This window comes from Rhipicephalus microplus, chromosome 4 (assembly GCF_043290135.1).
Source record: "Rhipicephalus microplus isolate Deutch F79 chromosome 4, USDA_Rmic, whole genome shotgun sequence".
NCBI classification, from domain to species: domain Eukaryota; kingdom Metazoa; phylum Arthropoda; class Arachnida; order Ixodida; family Ixodidae; genus Rhipicephalus; species Rhipicephalus microplus.
In genome coordinates, this window is record NC_134703.1 from 109,072,777 (window position 1) to 109,090,684 (window position 17,908).

A 17,908-nucleotide genomic window follows, 5' to 3' on the forward strand; every position below is an offset into this window, starting at 1 on the left:
TTACTGCATCAGCTGTGTTGTATTATCGATTCTCACAGTGTTTACTTCCATCAGGTTAAGCAGATGCAACGGAAGAGAAACTCATGTTCTTGCAACCTCAAGTTCACCAGTGGAACACCAATCACAAAGCCACTGTGCCAGGTAGCTGTACCATGTGGCCGCAAAATGCTGCGCCTTTAGAATCGTGCCGCAAGTTGTTGAGAGTTCACATTCACTTTCCTGCGCATCCACAACCCAAGATGTGAAAAACAAGGCTGTATTTTCGTGTGCTCTGCAATGTAACCAGCTGCAGCAAATAATAGCACTGGGCACCCATTGGTTTTAGTCTTCTTGCAAAAAACTGAGCACAGTGCAGTGGCTGGTCACACGACACTACCTTTTGATTGAATTATGCCGATTACGTGAACTACTGTAAATACTAAACCTAATTCGGTAAGCGTTAATCACACTGCTCTCGCACTGTCTGCCATGTTACAACGTATGCATGGCCTTCATTGAGAACTACCTCCAAAGCCGGAGCATTTACAAGAAACCATCAGTGATAATGAGGATGTAACAAAACTAAATTTTTGACCAGGCAACGTTTTAGGGCGACCTTCAATCTTGATCTAAATGTACTGTCAGGATGGTAGGCTTGCCATAACTCACAAATGCTGCCAGAGAACAAGAATACATACAGGGGCATACAGAAGGTCTCTTCGTAATCACACAGACATCTCAGATAAATGGGTGGATGCCATTAGCATTCAATTCATAATGGGGCAATGACATATATGTGCCACCAAGGTAAAACAAAAAACACACATAAGAAAACTTTATTTTCTGTTTCAAGTCGGCCTAATGCCTTGTATGCTTCAATTAAACCGATGTTGCTATAGAAGGGAGAAAAGAAGACCAAAAGTTCTCATGCATAGAATTAGTCCATTATTTTTATACTACTTATGTTGTCCTTACTTTTTACTCTTTGACCATTAATCCTCTATCATCCACTTATTTCTATCGGAGACTTGTTTACCTTTCCATTGTGGTCACTAAAACCTAAGACTTCATAAAGTCTTGTGCCAGAATACACACCCGGCAGCAGATCTCTACTATGAATTTAAAACATGCCATGCTCTTTGCTTAGCTTCCTCACAGCGCGTACATATTTTTTTCTTTTTTTACTGAATCTCACTTTATAACAATGTGTTCCAATGCATCCCGAACTCCCTTCAAACAGTAACACGCTATTCCTTCGATAACTATAAAATCCCTACCTACCCTAATGCCCCTTAATGGCATTTGCAAATCAGTCGCCAGTTCAACTCACAGGTCCGGCATGGCATTGTTTGCTGTAGGTGGAGGGAAGCTGTCACCACTCCCTTGAGGCGAGTAGTTGCTGGTGCTACTGGGCCGCTGCTGGATGGGCTGAGGAGGAGACACAGGCGTCGTGGGAGGCAGTGGTGGAACGCTGGCCACCGGTGGTGGCTTGGTTGGGGGGGCGGTGGATACAATGGGCAACAGACTAGTTGGCGTGGCCGGGGCCGGCCCCTGTGCACCGACTGGAACGGCTGCCGGACCTTGAGCTCCGACCGCCAGTGCTGCAGATGGGCTTGTAGCCCCGCTATTGCCGTTGCCGCTGGCACTCAGGGGAGGACTGGCCGGTGCAAATGCTGGCTCAGAAATGCACTGAAAAAAAAAAAAAATCCAGTGAAGGACAACTGTCTTTGATTGACGTCAAAGAAAGCCTCAGTGAACCAAGGTTGGAAAAGCGGGAAAAAATTCCAGAGACATTTCAATCAAGCTAGTAGTTGAACCCCTTTTTAAGAGGCACTGATGTAACAAACACATGGTTATAAAAGACATCACTGGGCCCAGCACTGAAATAGGGATTGAGAAGAATATGCATACGCGCTACCCTGCTCATAACAGCCACCTCACGTAAGAGACGAGAACTACTCCCATGTGCGCCTTTTATAACAAGGTTCAGGTGTATTTTTAAACTGCAAATTTTCAGGACCAAAAGCCAAGTTGGGCTTCGCAGTTTTTCTCACTACCAACAAAAGCGAAAAATGTGCGAATAATGCAAAACTAAAATAACAACAAGCGTCCATTATTAGAGAGTAATGAGGTAATAAAACATATGGAGTTTTTATTTAGATACCATGGAGCCTCCCTGACACACCTGTGAGACATCCAAGCAAATGTGCATTTTCAGAAAATAGTAGTATGTACAATCACAAATCCACAAATGAATTTCAGGTATGGCTCCGGAGCCTAGAAGTTCAAGTCACTCTTACATCGACTTAATCCTATGGCTGACTGATGCGGTCATATGCTCAATTGTTTTGTAGAAATAAAAAAAACCTGTGTATCTGTACCGCATCCTCAAGCAACGCCATTTTATATCCAGTGCTATCTGATGACAACTTGGCGACTGTAAGGCCCTGTAAACATTAACTACAGAAAATTCTGCTACTTTTTGTTACATATTACATAGTCTACTACGTAATATCTTTAAGATACTCTGCTTCATAATCAATACCACAACAATAAAACACATGACAACGCTTTGCAAAAAATGTTACCTACCTCGGTAAACACGGTGCAATCATACGAAGGTTGATGTTTTTCCTGGAACAAAGAAAGTTTAGAGGGTAACTGTAGGCAGAACATACAAGACCAGTATGACCCCAGAACCATGAGATCATGTGAAAATACTGATTTAAGTAAAGTCCTTGAGTTTTAACACACCCAAGTAACCTGTTTTAATGCATGTGCTGCCGGAGTCACACCGGCCTTTATGAATGGCTACAGGATTAGAAGTCCTCAAGGGTGTCTATCTCTTATGGGAAGGAAATTGTTACAGTCAATCCACCATATATATAATGAAACAGAATAGGGCAAATTATCAGAAATAATAAAGCAAATAAAAAGATGCCTATCAATAGCAAAGTGCTACATGATTCAATTCGGTATCACATATAACAAAGGTAACTTGTGTTGAATGCAACATAGTGGTGATGAGGTTTAACTGTAATATTTCATTATAAAGGTAAGATGATTCAGTAATCTGACCCGAAGGTCCTATTGCAGTGCCATCACCATCTGGTCAAGATTCTGAGATAGTCTTTGCAATCTGGTCCCAAAATATTTTGAGATATGTGGTAATATTGATGTACGATGAAGAATGCAGTGTAATGGGCCGGCTCTAGAAGTGTGCAACATCAGCGCGAATGAAATATCAAAACGTCGGTTCTGTGAAGTTTTTATTGTAGACATGCCATTTCGTCAAGTTGAGGTCAAGGGAAAGTGATCACAAGATATAACTAATGTGTTCAAGTGTTCAAGAACTGACTGACTGCCCGCGCATTTATCAGCCGCAATAACTGCCGATAACTACTGCAATAAAAAAGAAGCAAAAAAGAACATGTAGTAGCGATTACCAGGCATTCTTGCGGCATGGTCACATTCACGGCCAAACAACACAAACCACAAATTACACCAGTTGTGTGTTAATGGACTCTGTCCACAAGTTTTCTGATCTCATACCTACCAAATCTTAAACAAGTAAGCACTTTAGTTTTCTCAAAACCCAATAAGTAACCCACACTGACAATGGTTTCTCTGCCACATGCATTATATGCAGTTGCCAACTTCACACCCTCCTCATTAAGTCAACTGGTCCTAATATAGATCCCATGGAGCCTTCCTGACACACTTGCAAGACATACAGGCAACTGAGCATGGATGTCTATCTCTAATACAGTCAAATCTTGTTATAGCAAACCTCAGTATAACAATTTTCTCATATTAACGACATTTAGGAGCAAAGCCCCTAAAGCCGTGGGTCTGTCCCTCCTAGTACGCACTTGACCACCTAGCCCTATCGCCATAATCATCGCCTGGTATTTGTGTTTTGTGACAGGCTTCGCCCCATTGCCTTTGTTTTCGTTGGGAAGCTTGACCTGCGCGCTCGTTTCTAGCCGTTTTACTGGTGGTTGAACGTTCAAGATGAGCTCTGGAAGAAGCACGAAAGGAATGCTACGACAGTGAAAAATGCGACGCGAGTGACATATGGGATGAAGTCGCCCGTGACTACCCGTGCATGCTTCACTAACGGCCAAACACTATGCACAGCACGATGACGAAGTATGCACGTGAACTTGGCCGACGAACGATACGATCCATACCATTTATCATGATAAGAAAATGGCGATGAGAGCGAACATGATGGTGAAACAGTGCGCGTGAACCAACGTGAAGAACCGGTATTAAACGCTGATGCTTCGCAGTGCGTAAGAAAAAATTAGGCGGATCTCACGTACCTTGGGTATCGAGATTATGCGAAGCATGTGGGGGGAAGGTGACCGTGTTGTAATTTTTTTATTGTGTGACACGTTGTGATGACGCTAAATATATGTATGAATGTTGCACGCACAGATATATGTTGAAGAGTTGCAGAAGTTTATATGACCAGTTGTTTGCACTTGCACAATGATGCCAGCAGGAACATGAATATTGTTTAAGCTGATATGAAACATTGGTACCAGCGAGGTCGGTAGCCCTTGACACTGCGACATAAATCAACTTCAGGGGATGGCAACTAACCACAATCGACATTAACCCTACGTGATGGCTGTATCTTAGGAGTACATATGTAGTGCTTATAAAATTGCATAGCCAGCACTGCAACCACACTTGACGTTTCATGAACATTAGGGTCTATTTGAAAGGTAGCTCTGAGGCCTGGCATGGCTTTGTGGTAGAATACTTGATTGCTACGCAGAATTCTTGGGGTCGATTCCCGATGGGACCCTCACATTTATTCTTAGCATTTGTCGAGCCAACGCTGCCAAAGTCATGTTTTCCTTAACACTCACAGGTTCAAATCACCCATGTGTGTTTTTGTCGTTCCTGGGTAGACACTAAATGTCTATTACCAGTGGCACATACCCGCCTGCGGGTATGTGCCACTGTCTGGCAGGAGGGAAAGAGAGAAATATTGAGTTATCCAGGAGATGTTTGGCGATGTTTGCAATGGGATTGCGACTATTCATGTCTTGACCAACGTGTCATATTCGTCAAACTATCTGACCCTCCCATGCTAATTTTGGTTCATACCAAAGTTAGTCAAGTTGGACAGACAGACAGCCAGATACGTAGATACATAGATACGTAGACGCCAAAAGTGCTTGCAGTACATAAAGAAATGCTTCGCATTTAAAAAATGCGCACGCTTAAGAGTTAGTCTTTCAGCAGTCAAAGCTGCCCAAATCAGGATAGATGGCGCTCTTCTTCAAATAAACCCGCACCGGTTCCACAATATTACATGTTTGTTTTTTCACGCTCATTTGCGCATAACGCGGTCATGAATGTATACACAGTACAAGTAAGTGACTCGCATGTTTGCCTTTACAATTTTTACGCAAATTTTTAAAACTTTCACTACAACGACTTTTCTAAATAATGAATAATTTTTAGCAGTCTCTCAAGATTCATTGTGCCGAGATTTCACAGTAGATCACAGATTGCTAATGATCTATCTTTAATAGATCATTAGCGACCTGAATTTATTAACCCAATTTCCCACTCCTTACTTTCCATTTTTACAATTTTCTCACAGTCAGGACATTATTCCGTGTTTACAATAACACGTGCAGTGATAGAATCCAGCTGCACAAAGCACTTTTATCCAATGCCTCTTAAATAAATAAAAATACTAAATAACGCATGTACGCTGGCGGCCAATATAAATCCACCACATTCAGCCTACAGTTCTTCAAAACTGACAGGAGTCTCTGTGCTCACCTGCTCAGCCAGAGGCCTCTTGATCATTTTTTCACGGTCGGTCTTGTGTTTTCTGTCTGCACCTTTCGGCTGAAAAAGAACACATTGTGAAGGACTACATTCATCGTTAACAATAAAGCAGAATTAATATCCTGCCCTTAAAAAAGTGACACAGGTACACGGTGGTAGTGAATGCAGAACAGGCGGCAAAACATGGCCACATTATTATCAGCACTCCGCTCATAAGTTCTACTATTTTTTTTATGTTAATATATGTTATTATTTGGGCTCTTTTGCTACATTTCCATTTGTATTTACCTGATGGTCTTATTAGTTAAAGTTCTCACAACATGTAATGCAGAGTCTCCAGATATCATCTATTATTTCATTTGCTGCCAAGTGTTTCTGCTTATCCCAGACCTATTTCCTGCTAGGGAGCTGCTATTCATTGATGTTTTCTCTTTTCTAATTTGTACAGGAGGTCCCCTTGCAGCCTACAACTTTGGGACCTCCTTCTATATATTACGTTGCTATGATGAGGTAATGCCATCTCTAAGTACTCTAAACATTCCTAATGATGCTCCAGCTTTTACATCATTTCAAGCAACTGGTGATATCCCACTTTTAATTTTTCAGTATAAAGAACGCTGTGAAGCTACAGTGATGCACCTAGCTTATGGCCCCCATTGTAAATTTTTCAAGGATGCCACTGTACAGCTAGGCCATTTGAACCAGCAATGCTTTATGGCAATATTCAGAGACCTTTTATGTTTGATTTTTTTTCCCTCGCGATTTGAAGTTTGTATTCCAGGTTATAGAGCAGTGCGAAACACGTAAGAATACGATACATACCACGCTGCTAGAATGCTTTCAATGAGACCAGGATTGGAACTCAAGTCAACAGGCACATTCTTACCTTGAACACTTTGACTTGGCAGGAAGCTGAGTGTAACTTCTGAGGCGGCCCAGGCTCTCCGTGGGAATATGTTTCAATGACAATGCGGAAGGGTACACCTTTCTCACCCCCATGTTTCTTGGGAGTGAACTCTGTGCTGATGCAGTTGAGCTGGAACGAAAGTACAACCACACAAGATGAAACGGGCTAATGTGGTCAAATATCGCTGTTGCGATTCCATCTACAGCACACTCCTATTTAACAAAACTTGAAGAAACCAGGAACCTTTGTTTCGTTTAACAGGAGATTCGTTTATTGAGAGGTCAACAGCGTCGTAGAATTTGAAGTACAATACCAATCATATCAGGGGCAGCTGTTCCATTTAAGTAGCAATTTCATCTGATAGAGTTTCGTTTAATGCGAATCCGATGTACATGATTTTTTTTTATTTATGAAGAACGTGTAAAAACAATAGTTGTACAGTGTATTAATATACAGTTACTGCAATAGTCTTTCCGTCTGAAACTAGGTAATACAACCTCAGATATCAGCTTTTACTGGTATTTGTGAAAATAGTAGCTTCGTACCCAGGTTACTAACTTAAAAGTGACATTGCAAAGACCCATAAACAATGCACTATACGCTGGCAGCCACACAGATTCTGCAGCAGCGTGAGCGGAGATTCAGCACAAGGAGCGAGGGGAGAAGGCCCCTTTTGCATCAATGATCTATTTCGTGTTGCGATAAAAATGTACTGGCTGTCATTAATGTAACGTAGCAAGATGCTTGCCATGTGAAGATCTGTTATTGAGTTTAACACCAGGTACGCATATTTTCATACATTTTAGAGCTTGCCTTGTACAATACAACTTATGAATTACATGTCTTATTATTCAGTTCCAGTGAAAACTGTATCAATTAGCTTTCACTATGCAGTAGACTCTCATTAAACAGGATCTGAAATGAGCAGGAAAATGATTTCCATTTAACAGAAGTTACATTTACTGAGAGATAAACAGTGGTGCAGAACTCAGGCATAAAGTCAATTGTACTGGAAGCAGTTTCATTTAAGCAACAGCTTCATTTAACTCATTTCCATTTTATGAGAGCTTACTGTAATAGGCTGCATTGAGTTAAAGGGCCCGTGGCACCCTGTTTTTTATCATACCCTACGTTACGTGGGTTAATCCTTGTACATTTTCAAATCAGCTGGCAAAATTTTAGCACATTTGGTTGAGCACTAAATTTACAATTGAATATTTGTATAAATGTGTACGCAGCCTGAAAGTCTGGCAGCATTAGCACACTCGCGAGCCTAGATGTCACAAGAAGAATGGCTATTTGGGCTATTTGGTTCAATTCCATGTTAGTAAGGGTTGCAGCACAAGCACGAAAGTGCTCAAACAAAAGCACACGGAAGGCAAGTAACGCTCGTGTTATCCCTCTTTGCCTTCCACTCCTCGCCTTCCATATACTTTTCTCCGAGCACTTTTGTGCTTGCGCTGCAACCCTTATTAACATAGCTGTCACAAACAGCTTGCTGTCTTAGTGCTAGCATTTAGGTGAAAATAAAGATATCATAGCTTATTTGCGTGTAAAATAAAGATATCATAGCTTTGTTTAGTTTGGAAATGAAATTGAATGATTTGTAACAGCTGAAACCTTGGTAGAAGACAACGGCTTTGTTCTATGCAGGGTATGACATCACAGATACCCTGACAAAATGGCAGTGGCTGGCAGTGGACGGTGTTTATAGCCCCTGACTTTTAAGGTTTGTTATGCACTAAAATATTTTTTTACAATCTGCATTTAATAATGTACAGGATTAATAGACCATCTATTTCTATTTTCCTTTGAAAATGACAAATTGTTGGACCATCCAGTCATAGTCCCTTTGAAGATGCAACATTACACAACACTGTTGGATAAGAGTGAGATATTAGAAACCTTTATGGCCCTTGAGTGCGGTGCTAATGAGTCAGATCATAAGGAGACTAATGTATGTAGACTTGCATTCGAAAAATAGATTTGCGATTCTACATAAATAAAAGCAATGATAAGCTGCAAGATGGCTAATGAACAATGTTGCCAGAAATGGGGGAATTGTACCACGTACTACGAAAGAAAAAAGAAGCAAGAGTACAAGGCATGTTTACATGCAGAAAAAGAAAATTGGCCGCACATCTGCGTGCTTCACTGCAAATGTCGTCGAAAGACTATAGTCTTCTGCTGGCCGTAATACACGAGTCCAGGGGAATGTCTTTGTTTTATTTTATCAAGCAGCCATTTATGTTTTGCCTTGCCTCAGAAAGTGCCTCCTCTATAGTGAATTGGTCGCATCTCACTGGCATTAATAAAAGAGAGGAGGCACTGCGTGGGGTATGGATGCCATCTGGCAGTGATGTCGCCAATATGAGCTTGAGCAGAACCTAGAGCCACTGCCAGGTGGCGGCACCATATCTTCGGCAGAGGGCTTTTTTTTTTCGCATACCGTCGCATTTTTAGCGCAGCCCAAGAAAGACTAGGATCTTTAGAATTATGCATCTATGTATTTTCTAGTAATATGCCTCAGATATGCCTCAGATAGTAATGCCTCAGATATGCATATTATTTGCTTTTTGATTAACAATATTCACAAGTATGAAGACAACAACCATATGAAGATGGGTGGGCATTCAGCAAGTGCTTAAACTTTGGCCGGGAGGCTGAATTTTGTAATGGGCAGAGAGAGAAAGAAAGGCAGACCAAAGTTTCTGCATTCAAGTATCCCAAAACAAATCATCTTCAAAACACTGAACTAGCACTTATGCCATAGGTATGGAGGTACACTTACCCTTATAAAGACTCCAGTCTCTTTGGTTGGATCCCAAAGGAATTCACAGAAGTGGACCTTGTTTGGTGTGTTGACCACTTCATACACTCCGTACGACAAGGGCACATCTGTAGGAGGTATACAAAGGCAATAATTCTTAAAATTGTGAGCCTTAATTAGTAAGCTTCGCTTGAGTGAAATTGGTCGATGTTAGTGTAAATTAAATAATGTACTCCACAAGAGGCAGCAAAGGCTATACAACTTATAGACATCCTGATCACTGCTCAATGAGTAAAGGATGATTGAGCTGTATTAGTAAAAAAAGGACATCACTCAAATAATGCCGCTGTCTCAATAATTTCATTTCAAGCTATTCAGCTACGTATACGACAGTAGATGCTCAGTAGAAACGGCACCCTAGTACGAATCGTGGGCTCGTTGATTTTGCTGTGGCAGCTGGATTCCAAAGGTAGTCCAATATAAAAACTCTATAATGTTACATTTAAGTGTATAATTAAGAATCTTGGCACCCTAAAAGCTTTTTAAAAAGACCCGAACACTTGAAAAATTGAACTGCTGCACAAACTTGAAGAAAAAAACAAGGGAGACAGGAAAGAGCGCAGTTTGCGCAGCAATTCTTCAAGTTTGTGCAGCAATTCAATTTTTCAAGTATGAACCAACTAGTCTGCAAAAAAGTATTGCTTCAACCCGAACACGGCACGTCAATTGTTAAAAATTTACGTCCTTCAAGCTGTTGAGGGACATGAATAAAAGGACAGCAGAAAATTGGTCAATACCAAATGAAGCATGCATACATCAGTCCAGGAGGTTACTCTGAAGCCTCAACGTCCTAAGTGATGAGGGCCAGCAGACAACAGTTTCAGGAGTCAATTATAGTGTCATGAGCTGGCACATGCAAGAACTGTCCTGGCTACACCAAGAGAAATTCCCCGCTCTGGCACAAGAGTGAATGGCGACACACTAACCAACACACAATTAAGCTTACGCTGTGTGGTTCCAGTTACTGTCGCCTGATCCCAGCTACTTTGTTTCACTTTGTTTTCATGACCTGCTATAACCATTTGACACCAAACACAATCATTTCTGAGGAGGCAAGGCTCGAATAGACGCCTATGTCATAGAAGCCTATGCCTATGTCATTTACCCCTTAATCTTGACTAAGAACTAAGCTGGTCTACCTTGTGCTAGACAGCAATAGTATTGAATTTTAGCATAATCTGCTCATGTACACATAGCCAACAATGATGAGAACATTCAGCCAAGTGCACCTTTACCAGCTTCAAGTATCCTTTCGCCTGGTCTCTGCCGCATCCACTGAGCAATCTGTTCTTTTTCCATGTACTGCAGTCGACGTTCTTGAAAACCAATGCGAATGGTGCTCTACAAAAGAGAGAAAAAAAAAACACATAATAATGTGGCAGGATTTCTGGCAAACTTAACGTGAAGGGGTGAGCTGTTTGTCTTGTCTACACTCACCTTTAGCATTTTCCCCCGCATTTCAGTGAGATCACCAAGTTTCTTGAGCTTGATCTCGTATGATTGGCCTGTTTAAAAACGCAAAGCAACAAACATCGTCCTTCAAAACTAATCAGATTCACAGAATCACTGAAGAACTTTAAGCTGTTGTTCATCATTCTATAAGCAGGTTGCTTGAGTATGAACCTTTCTTAAATTCAGAAAAAGAGACCAGGTGGATATACATAATATTTAACTGTCCTAAGATTCAGGGACTAAAAAAACCTTGTGTGGAAGATGATTGCAGCATTCAAACTTTTAAGCTAGTTAAAGGGACCCTGAAACGAGTCTGAAGCCTTGTCAGCGTGTAGGCTAGACCTTCATCAAACCATTCACACGAAGAGTTAAGCGACAGAATGTACCAAGGCCGCTATGGACAATTATGTCATATCTTCCTTCACACCTCTGCTTTGTCTCCTCAACTCATGAGGCACATTAGAAATATCAGAGCTCTCATGAGCCCACTCGGCCATTCGAGCTTTTACCAGTCTAGACCTCCGAGATTGTACGCCAACAGGTTGCGCACAATCTCGGAGGCTATCACACAGCGCATTCGGCAGCACGCATGTCATCTGGCAACAGAGACGAAGATCACAAGTGGTTGATCTCAGCTCCGACAGGTACCCCAACCCTACCAGCTGATATTACTTCCGTGTATTCCCCAACCAATCAGATCATCAGCCTTGGTGATGTCACGTTTCCAGAGCATGTTGCTCTGTGAATGGGCGGTTAAAAACATGTTTGCCCGAGTCATAGCAATCTGCAGTGGTTTGCAGCTTTAAGGCGTTGTAATAAATTACATAGTTTATGCAGAGCTCAAATTGGTCTGTAAATGACCCTTAAGGCTTGGTTTACTGGCCAAATGTGTTTGTACAAAATCATCAAAACCATTTCAGGGCCCCTTTAATGCCACCAGTTGCTTTTGCTTTGTTTTTTAATATAAAAAGTAGAACCTTATAAATTAATTATTGCAAACTTTTGTGGAAGTTATAGAGGTCAATTGAAATAAAATCAAGAATGTAATGTTATCCTTTGAACCTAAAAACGTTGCTCTTGATGTTGTCAGAACTGTTGTCTGTGCCCTTCTTTTAGTGGTCTCCTTGTTTCTTGCCCTGTTATAAATTCCAAGTACAATGTCGCACAATGATTAGGATAAGGACACAGCCTCGACAAATAAACACTAATGATAAGATAACAATTACAGCACTGCAACGACAACTAGCCTGAACAAAAGAAATCACACAAGTCCAGCTTCCAGCCATTATTTTGCTGTTGCAGTACAAGGACAGCCCCACCCACCTTGATTGAGGTATGTCATGGTTTCCTCGTGGAGCTTAGTGGCAATGGACGTCGCTGCTCCCAGAAAGTACTGAAAGCCACCCGTTGAAATATTGCCAGCCAGCTCCCCTCCGGGTCCGAGGCGTGGCAGCGGCAGAGAGAGCGGACCCGTAGGCTGGTACACGGCCATGCGCAGGTCAGGAGCCGACGAACTGTGCCGACACCGGCTGCGATCAAAAGCAGCACAATATGAGTTCAGAGTCTTCTCTCGACACCAGTGCGTTAGCAAAATGCAAACAGACCAAAAAGCATCAAATTCGGTGGGCCTATATCGTACCACGTAACAAATACTACTGACCCATCCGCTCTGTGTCGTCACGCCTGGCACCGCCACCACTGACCATGCGGGAGGGCCCAACGTTATTTCATTATGAACGATTGTGGGGAACTGACACGTCATTGTATTCCATATTCCACGTTATACTTTAGGCCCACAGTTCAGAAAAGAAAGTGTCCCGAATACGTGCCATCGGGAACACAGGCAGCATTTTTAATCAAACGAAATTCCAATTGTTCGAAGACGCTTTAGTCGAGACAATGAGCTCAAGGCAAGCACAAGGACAAATTTTCACTGTAATGTCATGCCTGGTATCTCTTTGTATTGTGTACAATTTATGCATAGAACAACACAACCAATGCAAAATGTCCCAAATCGAAATCCTCAGATTCCCTTCCTAAAAATTCATGACACGGATCCTATTTTTCGACAATAAAACATTTATAGTGAGCCACATAGAGCATGGAAGAATTCCCAATTTCCTGAAGTTCTACTGTTCAACATAACAACAACAAAAAATAATCTCATACAGTATGTATTGCCTAAGCTCGTGTGAATATTCGAGCACTCTGAATATTCAAACAAATATTCGATTATAATTTAAATTACTATAAATCTTGAATCATTCAAGACGAACAAATGATTGTAAATTAGTCATCATGTAACTCCCTGCAAAGCTGGTTTGACTGCATTGAAGGAATGCTGTACCGTGAATACATCTATCCAAAAGAAATCTGCCCTGCCGCAAAGCGCCACTGCAGCAATCCATAACTTCTTTAAGTTTAAGAGCTTGTTATACCAACTTATGGGCTCTCAGTATAGTAAACTTTAAAGCATAACATACTTTACAGGTTATCACTGCCGTTGCATTATCGCAGACCACCTAAAAGATGACTTAGGAGATGAAGAACCGCACTAACTCCCCCAAGCAAGTACCCTTGTAAGTTATCACTTACATTCTAACGAAAAGTCAAACCCTGCTACTATTCAAAGCTGTTTGCAATTCTTCTGAACCAAGATGAATTATTTGCACATGCCTTGATTCTATTTTAGAAAGATATTGTGTAAATTATCTGGTTCATGACTGATATAATTTTTTTGTAATATGTGATATGTACTATATTTGAATTCGATTTCAAATTCCGTTAATAAATCATTTTAAATTCACATCAAACCTGTAGTTTACTATTTGCACAAGCCCCGACCACTTTTTGCATACAAGAGCATTCTAAAATACCTTTTGCTAGTCCGAACAAAAGCCATAGTATTTTCACAGGATAATCAGGGCACAATGATTAGAAACCTACCGATGGATTAGTGGACTGGACAACGTTGTGTTCCGAGACCAAAGCAAAACTTAAAACTTACAATGACGCGATGGGTGCAGCTAGCAGTCGACGAGTCAAAACCAAATGCTGTGTGCTGTTTGTACAAACATCTATGACACAGCAGAGCAGTTAATTGCAAATGCATAAATTAAAACATTCCCTGTATCATTCAACACCTTATGCGCAATCTGATCAGATAAGCATGTCTCATCAGAGAAGTGTCAACGACATTATGAGGCTTCTCACAATAGTAGGTGCAACGTGGATAAGAACAACAAAAATGTGGCTACTTTCAGAACTTTGTCAAACACATCCCTCACCAAATGCCAATGGCTGTGCGACATGCCCACTATTGCAGTCACACCCTAGTTATAACAAGCAGGCTTTTAAGCTTGAACTAGTTGAATAATTTAGGTGACTCAACACAACACAAACTTGCCTACAATGTTCTCTAATAGCTTTTAAGGTTAATTCGTTTGAATAAGACATTTTGCAAATAGGACAGCACATCACAGGCAAATCTGAGGATTAATCATGAATGGATTGTAACGCCTGCCCACCACACAGGGTGCCACAGCGACGGCATCAAAAGAAAAAACTGAATGACACTGTGTAGTCTGAGCATATGGTCGCAAGCATGTGGATAAGTGTTACTTGTGGTGATGACATGTGCAGCGAATACATTAATCTGTATTGTCCTAACTCACACTCCATACATAAATCTTCTCCAACTTCCATTTCCATCTTACGAGTATATTGTGCTAATTCTCGACTGTGTTTTCTCTTATGGATGTTGGGTACAAGTTGGGTCAAAAGGGGTTGTACGACTTCATGTGCAATTTTTCAACCGACTCATCATTTCGTGCTATGCATTACAAGTTACCTGTAGGTCAATACAAAACCTGCAAAATTATTAAATAGCACAGGCACTTTTCAAGCTATGCCCCAATGAATTGGAGTAAAGCAGACCTGTGTGAATATTTGAGCAGCTCAAATATTGGAGCGGATATTAGAGTATCTTCACCAAGAATATAAAATTAAGTAAATTTTCAAGTATCCGAAACGATCAAAACAACTTATAGACCACATGTAGTCAGGTTGTAAAGGTGGCTTCACTGCAGTTCCATGCCGTAGAACCACCTATTCTCACTGCTGTGAAACCACACTTCAAGGTTAAGTGTGCAAAATTACCAGCACGCTGATTTAATTTTTTTTTGCAAGGAGTAAAACCATCTTACACTACCTTCTAGGGGTTATCTCTGGTGAACTTTAAAACATAACGTGTTTTGCTGCAAACATATTTTTCTGCTGTTGAGCACTGTCTGTTTTCAATATTGATCTGTCTCTTCCTGGTTTCATAGCAGTAAGAGTAAAAAGAAACCACGAGTAACTGCCCATAACTTGCACCCTACTACCATCCAAATGCCTGTAGCTATTGAAAGTCAGTGTGCTATTATTCTACATTAAATACTATTTGCTTAGACTAGACTTGAAACCAAAAGTTTATGTTAGCAAAATCCTTAAGTAAACCTTCAAAAAGTTTTGTTAGCAGAGCATGGGAGTCACACAATGGGCCCTCAAAGAGAAACAGCTGCTTAAGGGGAGACGCGGGTCGAAAAGTCGCGTTTTTTTTTCCAAATTTCACCTTTTCTGTTTTTTGTTGCTTTATCATCTTTATACATTATATTTTGACATCTGAAAATATCACAGCGAAATAAGCATCAGAAGTCAGTGAAAAACGCGTCTGAGTGAGCGGCAGTGACGCGCGGCATCACGAAATTTACACAAAACGGGCTGCTGTTCGCGTGCTCGCGGGGCCGCGAAGAGAGCTGTCCGCCATATTGCGGCCGCTGGCTCGTGTAGAGTTGTCCTTACTCTCCACGATCCCGGTTCTTGAAGTCTCGTACGTTCACGAAAAATCTAAAAAAAAAGCAACAAAAACAGTCTTTTCCCGCCGTTTCAAACCGCGCGCCACTAACGCAGGGCCGCCATTGGCTGACAGCACCCGTGTTTTCTTGCCGTAGTTCGCTTCACTGTTTTCCGGAGTTATTTTTCGCTGTTTTCGTGCCATGGCAAGCCCGAAAAAGGCCGTTGCCGACCATCGGAAATACAGAAGTAAGAACAAGTTCAGAGGGAAGCGGCGGAGGACGTACAAGAAAGCCACCGCCAACGAAAATGTCCGCGACGGGCCAGCGGCCGGTAGGCCTAACATCGACCACGGCAACGTCGACCATGGCAACTGCGACGACGAGATCAACGCTGCAGTGAATTTTGTGAGTGCATCGCAGAAAAAGATCGCGTTATTCGAAAACGACGTCAGGCCGAATGCCGATCGTGCCGAAAGCGTAGTGCTGTGCGAGTTGGGTGCATTGACGGCCGTCGTCGCAGGCGCGGCATGCCCCGTTTGTCACGAGAGTAAACTCGCAGTTCGGGCACCGAATAAAAAGCGGAAAGGCCTTTCGGCGTTTCTGGAGCTACACTGCGAGAATGCGGAGTGCTCGGAGAGCATCCTTTCGTCCGCGTACTCGTCGAAGCGGGTCGCGTCAGATGGCGGCCGCGGTGCAAGCAGAAGCTACGACAGCGGGAGTTCGCGTGACGCCTTTGCCGTGAACCTGAAAGTGGTGCTTGCAGCGCGTGCCGTCGGTATCGGGCATGAGCAACTTTCACGATTTTGTGCAGTAGTTGGATTGCCAAACCCTATGCACCATAAGACCTTCCATGCTATCGGCAAAAAGATTCACAGTGCGGCAGTGAAGGCTGTCTGTGAAAACATGCAAAGGGCACGCAGCGTCACCAAAGAGGTGGCTGGTAACAGTGACGTGCCAGTCATGTTTGACGGCACATGGCAAAAAAGAGGCCACAAAAGCCACAATGGTGTGGGAACTGTAGTGTCCTTGGACACTGGTTTGTGCCTGGACTATGAAGTGCTTTCCAACTTCTGCCTGGCGTGCAGTTTGCATAACGACATGGGAGGCGATGAAGAAACATGGCAGGCGTTTCATCATCCCGTTTGTGAGAAGAATTGCGACTGTTCTTCGCATGCCATGGAGGCCGAAGCTGCAGTGCGCATTTGGCAGAGGACTGTGGACTATGAGACACCCCTGCGGTTCACCATCTTCCTAAGCGATGGAGACAGCAAGGCCTACAACGGGGTCTGTGATGCCAACGTGTACCCTGACACTCCAATTGAAAAAGAGGAGTGCACCAACCACGTGGCGAAACGTCTGGGCACCGGCCTGCGGAAGCTGCCAACGCCACTTCCACGAGGGGAGAAGCTGAAGGAGACCACCATCCAGAAGCTTCAAACTTACTTTCAGGTGGCCATTGTGAACAATCGGGGAAATGTCCACAAGATGTACACTGCCATATGGGCCTCATGTTTGCACTCGTGCTCAACAGACGGTGCTGGAAGTCACAAGTTCTGTCCTGCAGGCCCAGACTCGTGGTGCAAGCACCGACGTGCTGAGGCGCAGGGCCAGCCTGCACCGTGCCACACCCCCCTCCTGACCAAGGCCCAGGGTTTGGCAGTCCTCCCAATCTACAAGCGTCTCACAGATGCGAAGCTGCTTGCCCGGTGCCTCCACGGCAAGACACAGAACGCGGCCGAGTCCCTGAACAGCAAAATATGGCTGCTGTGTCCAAAGACCCGGTTTGCTTCCCGGACTGCTGTGGAAACAGCCACAGCCATTGCAGTCCTGTGGTTCAACCGGGGCCACGCGAGCTTTGAAAAGGTGCTGGAAGAGCTTGGGGTGCTTCCTTCGGAGGCCCTGGTTACCCTCAGCGACCGCCGAGACAGCATGCGCATGCACAAGATGAATGTGCGTCAGACCGCTGAGGCGAGGGCACACCGTCGCAGTGCAGCCAAGAGGGCCCGGGTGGAAGAGTCCTGCCGCACCAGCCGGGAAGGGAAAACCTACGGTGCTGGAGAGTTTTAGACAACTGATATTCCCTCT

At 42.9% G+C, this 17,908-nt stretch overlaps 1 protein-coding gene across 2 annotated transcripts in view; it reads right to left on the bottom strand.

The window, feature by feature from the left end:
• LOC119172262 (transcription factor CP2 like gemini) overlaps positions 1–17,908 on the bottom strand; it is a 72,263-nt gene that overhangs the window by 39,030 nt on the left and 15,325 nt on the right. For both annotated transcript variants that reach the window (XM_037423304.2, XM_037423303.2), the window contains exons 6-13: positions 12,312–12,517; positions 10,974–11,041; positions 10,772–10,877; positions 9,498–9,604; positions 6,686–6,835; positions 5,791–5,859; positions 2,572–2,613; positions 1,310–1,668 (exon numbers count right to left, since the gene is read on the bottom strand). In XM_037423304.2, the coding sequence (XP_037279201.2) occupies positions 1,310–1,668; positions 2,572–2,613; positions 5,791–5,859; positions 6,686–6,835; positions 9,498–9,604; positions 10,772–10,877; positions 10,974–11,041; positions 12,312–12,517 (1,107 nt within the window). The remainder of the gene's footprint in view (positions 1–1,309; positions 1,669–2,571; positions 2,614–5,790; positions 5,860–6,685; positions 6,836–9,497; positions 9,605–10,771; positions 10,878–10,973; positions 11,042–12,311; positions 12,518–17,908) is intronic.